General features: G+C 42.3%; 1 protein-coding gene across 1 annotated transcript; it reads left to right on the forward strand.

Annotated features, from left to right (window-relative positions):
• The first annotated feature begins 929 nt into the window (after positions 1-929).
• On the forward strand, positions 930-7,560 carry slc25a44a (solute carrier family 25 member 44a). The gene is made up of 4 exons (XM_080872923.1): positions 930-1,242; positions 3,274-3,969; positions 4,972-5,099; positions 6,984-7,560. Exons 2-4 carry the CDS (start codon positions 3,336-3,338, stop codon positions 7,173-7,175), a joined length of 954 nt encoding a protein of 317 aa, XP_080729049.1. The 5' UTR covers positions 930-1,242; positions 3,274-3,335; the 3' UTR covers positions 7,176-7,560.

The raw sequence follows: 7,560 nt of genomic DNA on the forward strand, positions 1-7,560 counted from the left end.
CTGCGATAGGTCGCACCCCCACCGATCTTAAACTGGATGATTGTTGAATAACGGTTGGATGAATCTTTTATAAGTAGTTTTTGTGTAAATTAGCACGTAATGATTCATATTGTTAATATTGTAATAATATTATTATATAATATTGTAATTGCAGTGTAAAAATTAAGGGTGAATTAGCTTATGATTGGCAGACTGCTTTAATATGTATCGACTGGGGAATTTTCATTATCTAATAGCTTACTGACATCCAAATAGTGGTTTCTAATAAAAACAAAAGTTTTAACATCCAAGGTAACACTCTAATTTTATTTCTATCTATATTCTGAAGAATTTTACCTCTTTTAAAAAGGCCCTGTCATTTGATTTGTTTAATATTTCAAGATTATCCCAACTGGGTCTTCCGTTGGACTGAGGTCATACTTATTAAACTTATTTTTCACACTGGACCAAATTAGACAACACAAACTGATACCAATATATTTAAATATATCAGTTGTGCTCTAAATTAGTATAAGGTGGGATTTGCGACGGCTTAAAACCAAGAAAAAATGTCCCATATGTCAAACATTAATTATTCAAAATGTATTTCATAGTTAGTTTATATACATGAACTAATGAGGAATTCATTTGTGCACACAGAAGCACTAATATGAGTCACTGTGACTTTAAAAAGCACAGGCCCCACGTGACAGTATAGCGCCACCGTCTCTTTCCCTGCGACCTTCAATGCGCCTCGGACTATTCAAGGATAAAGTTTTAACTGTCAGTTACAGGTGACAAATTTATTGTGCATTTATAGACTGCCACCGGTAAACACAACAAACAAACAATAAACCACGTTTATGGATTCATTTTGATTGAGTAAAAACTTCTACATTATTAAAAATTTCTCATTGGTTGTGTGTGATTTGTTGGAATTCGAACGCTTTTTTCAGGACCTAAAGGCACCATCATCGTCGTACAAGCAGGTAACTACGTAAACATACCAGCTATAGGGGTCACCTGGAAGAGCAAACAGCTCTCCGTCCCCTGATTTCTTTAGCAGAGGTTTAAGCAGATTTGTAACAACAGTTTGCGGAAGAACACAGGTCATGACCTATCACGTTTGAGGGCATTTGTTCGCAGCACTGATGGACGGAAGACATGACCCTTCTTGTAGCAGAGCAGGCCGTGCGAGTTTAAGAAAACAACTCAGGTTTGCAGCAGTGGCAACGGAAGAGGAGCTTCGTGACCGCCTGCAAGGTTAGTTGGTGTGTTTGTGGGTGATTATGTTTAATCCTTGTTTCTTTAAAAAGGACGAATTCGCACAGCATGGAATCAGTAGCGTTGTTTGCTAGCTAACAAACTGCAAGTGCACACTGCCTTTGCACGTGCTTCCGCTTTTCTCGACCAGCCTTTTTGAAGGAGTTAAAGTTCGATTAGACGTTCACACAGGGCAGTGCTGCGACTCTTGTTGTGGACGTAAGGTCGTGTTAGGTCTTAGTGTACATGGCGCAAATAGGTCTATTTAGTTTAACTACCCCCTCCCTGCTCCCCCGTCACATAACAGAAAAGCGACGTTATGTACAGGGGCGTTCCCACGTTTTTCTTTCTAAGAGGTTGCACCAGAACAAGGGTGGGCACCATTTGTTTTTCTTAGTGTCAGACTCCTTGGATACTGTAATATATGTGATTAATTTGTGTCTTGTCTTGGTTGTGTTTGTTTATTTGTTTCGATTTTGTATGTGTCTGCTGAAAATTTTAGTTTAATGTGACCTGCCCAGATGATATAAATTAGTCATTTTGCCAAACATTTTGCATGTTTAAATTTTAGATTTGTTTGCTGATGTGCAACAAGTAAAGTCGATATTAAATAAACATTAAAAAAATAACTGTCACCTCAGAGTAATTACACTGCTGCTGTAGAGAACTCTCTCTTATGTAAGCTTCAAAAGGAGTTGAGTTTATCTATGATGAGAATTTAGGTCCCATCAAAGTTTTCAATGGAAAAAGTTGCTTCATCTTTTGTTACTGAGTGAAAGAGATTACTCTTGGTCTTATCTGACAAAATGACATTATGTTACTGCAGGTTTGAGTCTTGTTGTTGTTATTTTTTTCCTTGGATGGCATCCAAATAGGTGTGATTTACAGTGTTTTTTGTTTTCCCTTTTACACGTTATCAGCTATCACTGAAAATTCTGTGGAAAAACCTCTGCTCTGAAGCAACTACACCCCACCCCCCCACCCCCAGAGCTAGATTGTGCAATTTACACAAATTGTGTAAGACTGTGTAAATTAGAACTCATATGTAAATTGTTTTACATTTTTTTTTATTTTTTTTTTATTTGTCAGAAGGTTTATTAAGCCTTCCAGTTTAAAAAGAAAAAAGAAAAAAAAGAACTCTCTGGCAATTATTTCAATGGTTCAGGCTTTGCAGGGATTAAATGACATAGTTTTGATTTACTGACATTTATGTCCTGGTGCAGAGGGTGCGCTCACTTCTTTTGTGTAACTTGCTCACTTATAATACAAAAAAGAAACTGTAGCATGCGACAATAAGATGATAGAAGAAAACTCCCAGAGCATTAAAAGTCAGCATTTTATTTTTTAAAGGAAATCACCTGTGAACTGTGAACAACCTTTTGTGGCGGAGGGGGTACTGTGTTCACCCTGCCAGTTGGGGGGCGTGAACACCCAACTTTATGAACATAATAACTCAAGAAAAAAGGATTTTAATATTATAGCTGCACGTAGTAAACATCTTGGTGGGGTTCGAATTCTGGTGACCTCAATTTCTAGGTCAAGGTCAGAGGTCAAATTTTCTGAAAATCTCGTGAACACAAAACTCAAGAAAAATGTACATAGATGCATCTGCCAGGAGGCTGAGGGGTCGCACTGGCATCTGCCAGTATTTTTATTTTGGAACTCTTCTGATTGGTTGCCTGTTGGAGGTGAAAGGTTAGAACAGCACGTCAGTGGGATAGCTGCTTACACAGCCAGAGGCACGTGGCTAAAAGTAGAATAGGTCTCCTTTTAAAGGAAAAAGTACCTGATATTCACTTGTTTGAGCTCTTCTCAGTTGATTTTCAGTGGAAGTGTATGAAACGGTCACACTAAAAGTAACGTCCCAAAATGCAGTTGCAGCTTTTGTTACTGTTTTTTTTCACCATGAAATTGTGAGGAAATGGTTATGTTTCCTATCAGTAATCTGGGGTCTAAATTCTGAATGAACAAATACATGTGTTCTTATCTGACTGCAGGACTTGTAATGGTGAGTGGTTCTGGTTCTTGCAGGCAGGATGGTGATCAGTGCTGATCTGCAGCTTTAGTGGTGCGTCGCTGCCCAGGCCGGCACCATGCAGCAGAAAGGTGCAATCCAGATTATCGAATGGGAGGACCTGGACAAGAGGAAGTTTTACTCCCTGGGTGTCTTCATGACCTTGACCACCAGGGCCACCGTCTACCCAGCCAGCGTCATCCGCACCCGCCTGCAAGTACAGAAGGGGAAGAGCCTCTACTCAGGAACCTTCGATGCCTTCTGCAAGATTCTCCGAACGGAGGGTGTGCGTGGCCTTTATCGTGGCTTCATGGTCAATACGCTAACCCTGATCGCGGGACAGGGTTACATCACCACCTACGAGTTGGTGCGCAAGTATGTGAACCAGTACTCGCCCAGCAACACAGTGAAGTCTGTGGTGGCAGGAGGGATGGCGTCCCTGGTGGCTCAGACCATCACTGTGCCCATAGACATAGTGTCACAGCATCTGATGATGCAAGGACAAGGGGAGCACCTGACACGCTTCAAGGCCAAACCCAAAGTGGGTCTTGCAACCACGAAGCACAAACTGAGTTTCGGACAGAGCCGTGACATTACGGTGCAGATATTTTCTGCCGATGGCTTCAGAGGATTTTACCGGGGCTACGTGGCATCGCTGCTCACGTACATCCCGAACAGTGCACTCTGGTGGCCTTTTTATCATTTTTATGCAGGTAGGTCACTTTTTAAGCATCATGTAAAATACTCAGTAGGGCTGCACGATTAATCGTTAGAAAATCGCGATCTCGATTCATACTTATGTGCGATCTCATTTCCAAATGACAACGATTTAAAAAAAAAAAAAAAAAAAAAAAAAAGACGATGACGATTGTACCGCATTTTGATCCGGGACGTACTCTGCATGAAAACAAGCGCTCACTCTTCCTGCTCAACAAATGACAAGGGCGGAGCCTTATACCACGTGATACAGAAGCTGTGCCGTGTGATGCTAAAATTAGCAGGGAAAAAACAACGGAGAGCACGTCAGGGATGACGAGAAAGTGACAGGAGAAAATCCGTCCCGGTCAACCAACCAAACATCAATAACGGGAACCTTGTACAGCGCTTCCCTATACACGTCGAACTCCCGCAGGCACAAAGAAATTACGGAGGCTATCACTTATCACCTGACCAAAGATATGGCTCCCATCAACACTGTGCAAAACGAGGGATTTAGGAAAATGATCAACACCCTAGACAAACGCTACACAGTGCCGTCCCGCAACTATTTGCACTACCTGCTCTATACACGCAGCGTCGAGCAACGGTGGAGACGGAATTTCAAGCAGTACAACATTTTGCGGCAACAACAAAACGTGAGACATTTATTGTTTTTATGTTTATTTATTGTTTTTATGTTCAGTCTAAACTGTTACGAAGTTGATGTGCAGTTAATAAGTGCAATAAATATTTATACTGGAAAAGAAAATCGTGAGAGAATCGTGATGTCAATTCTAAGCCAAAAAATCGTGATTCTCATTTTATGCAAAATCGTGCAGCCCTAATACTCAGTATGCAAAATAAAAACGAAACCATACAAGAGAGTCAGAAGGATGTCTTCAGTGGGCCGGAAGCTGGTAATGAAGATCGCAGCTTCAACAGTTGGATCAGGAAAACCTGTGGATATGAATCACTTTGGCCTTACGCTGTTTACTTTGTATCTTTTGTGTTCTCAGAGCAGTTATCCCTATTAGCACCAAGTGAGTGCCCCCACCTGATTCTGCAGGCTGTTGCAGGACCGATGGCAGCAGTAACTGCCTCTACTATCACCAACCCCATGGATGTTGTTCGAGCAAGAGTCCAGGTAAACTCAGATAACCCACAGCTGTGCGTGACACTAAAGCTAAAAGCTGTTTCACAGGTCCTCTGCATCCATGAGCTTTTCAAGACATTACCTCCCAGAGCTGTATGCGAGAACACATATGCATTTAAGTGTGATCCAAATAAAATGGATTTCATGCTGCCAGCTCATTAGTGCATGGTAATGCCTGAGGCTATGTGGAAATGGTGCACAGTGAGTGTAAGATAAGATAAGATAACCTTTATTAGTCCCACACGTGGGAAATTTGTTTTGTCACAGCAGGAAGTGGACAGTGCAAAAGTTATGAGGCAAAAATTAGAATACAATAAGAATAAATACAGTACACAACTGTACAGAATAGAATAAAATAAAATACTATATACAGTAGAATAAAATAAAATAAATATACAATAAGATAAAAATAGAATACAAATACAAATACTATATACAACTGAGTAAAAATACAACGATGACAGAAAGGATTATTGCACTTAGTATTATTGCATATGTATGGATGTGTGTGCTTGATCAGTTAAAGTCTTTATTATGGAGTCTGACAGCAGTGGGGAGGAAAGACCTGCGAAATCTCTCCGTCCCACACCGTGGGTGCCGCAGTCTCCCACTGAAGGAGCTGCTCAGTGCTGTCACAGTCTGCTGCATGGGGTGGGAGATGTTGTCCATCAGGGATGACAGCTTAGCCGCCGTTCTCCTGTCACTCACCACCTCCACTGGGTCCAGAGGGCATCCTAGAACAGAGCTGGCCCTTCGGATCACCCTGTTCAGTCTCTTCCTGTCCCCAGCAGAGATGCTGCCGCCCCAGCAGACCACACCATAAAAGATAGCAGAAGCCACAACAGAGTCATAGAATTTCTTCAGGAGTGGGCCCTCCACTCCAAACGACCTGAGTCTCCGCAGCAGGTACAGCCTGCTCTGCCCTTTCCTGTAGAGGGCGTCTGAGTTATGAGTCCAGTCCAGTCTATTGTTCAGATGAACACCAAGGTACCTGTAGCTGTCCACAGCCTCAATGTCCATACCTTGGATGTTCAGTGGTTGCAGTGGAGAATGCTTGTGCCTGCGGAAGTCTACCACCAGTTCCTTGGTTTTACTGGCGTTGATCTGGAGGTAGTTCAGCTGGCACCAGTCCACAAAGTCTTGGGTCAGACCTCTGTACTCCTTGTCGTCCCCATCAGTGATGAGGCCGACTATTGCAGAGTCATCAGAGAACTTCTGCAGGAAGCACTGGGTGGAATTGTGGGAGAAGTCTGCAGTGTAGATGGTGAAGAGGAACGGAGCCAGAACCGTTCCCTGTGGGGCCCCCGTACTGCAGACGACCCTGTCCGACACACAGTGTGTGACCAAACTGAGTTTTTCTAGTAGTGAGAGAAGAAGAAGTATGATAAATATGTAACCAGAATCCTTTATTTTTCTCTACTAAATGCTACAAAGACTAGTAAACATTATGGGGTGACTGGTTGAGTGTTCAATGTGGACCAGACTAACATAAAGATTTTGTGTGACACATTTTTGTCACCTCACTAGGAGGTATCCAGGAGGCATCCTTAGGCTTACTAGTTAATGCCCAAACCACCTCGACTGGCTTCTTTTAATATGAAGGAGCAGAAGCTCTACTCTGAGACAAAATCTGTGAAATTTCTTTGCATCTTGTTTCAAAGTTTTCTCCAGAAAGTTGTTAAAGCATGTTCCTCTGTATAGTCTGGGAGTCTGTGAGCTCCTGTACTGATAAATCAGTAATGCTGACACAGTCCATACTGCAGCAGCAAGCATAAATTAGGCATTAATAATGTTTTGTTGTTGTTTTGGTGAGTTTAAACCTCACGATAAGTTTTATTTGCACTTAGCAAAGGTGATGTGTCCTGTCTGTTTAAGGTGGAGGGACGAACGTCTGTTATTGGGACATTCAAGCAGCTGCTGGTGGAGGAGGGGGCGTACGGGCTGACCAAGGGGCTGTCTGCCCGCGTCATTTCCTCCACGCCCACGTCAGTGCTCATTGTGGTCGGATACGAGACTCTGAAGAGACTGAGCCTGCGAGCTGACCTGATTGAGTCCAGACACTGGTGATAACAGACGGGAGGGACGCAGGTCTGCCTCACAGCAGCCAACAGCTCAGAGATTTCAACAGGCGCCACATGGAGCAGCGTCATTTTAAAAGCGCACGTGTCGATGTTTGTCTGTAGGTATGCCAGGGAACTACAGCTTTTCTTATCTTGTCTTTTTTTCTGTTTGCTGCTGTGGAATCTAAAGTTAAGAGTGAAACCAATATTTCTGCCAAAACTAAACTCTCTTTTTCAAAAAGGAAATCATGGTTACTTTTAGAAAATCCACTGAAACGTAAAAATGCTACATTCGATTGCTCCTATATGGCCCGTTTTTGTTTTTTATGATTATATATGCAGAAAAATCAGGGTTTTTACTTGTTCCTTAGCTGGAGTATGTTGGCTGAATT

This window comes from Rhamphochromis sp. 'chilingali' (assembly GCF_963969265.1).
Source record: "Rhamphochromis sp. 'chilingali' genome assembly, chromosome: 2".
Lineage (NCBI taxonomy): Eukaryota > Metazoa > Chordata > Actinopteri > Cichliformes > Cichlidae > Rhamphochromis > Rhamphochromis sp. 'chilingali'.

Coding starts and splice junctions, on each gene's coding strand:
- slc25a44a (XM_080872923.1), top strand. CDS start 3,336: ATGCAGCAGAAAGGTGCAATCCAGATTATCGAATGGGAGGACCTGGAC. Junction 3,970..4,971: donor TTTTTATCATTTTTATGCAG/GTAGGTCACTTT, acceptor TTGTGTTCTCAG/AGCAGTTATCCCTATTAGCA. Junction 5,100..6,983: donor TTGTTCGAGCAAGAGTCCAG/GTAAACTCAGAT, acceptor TGTCTGTTTAAG/GTGGAGGGACGAACGTCTGT.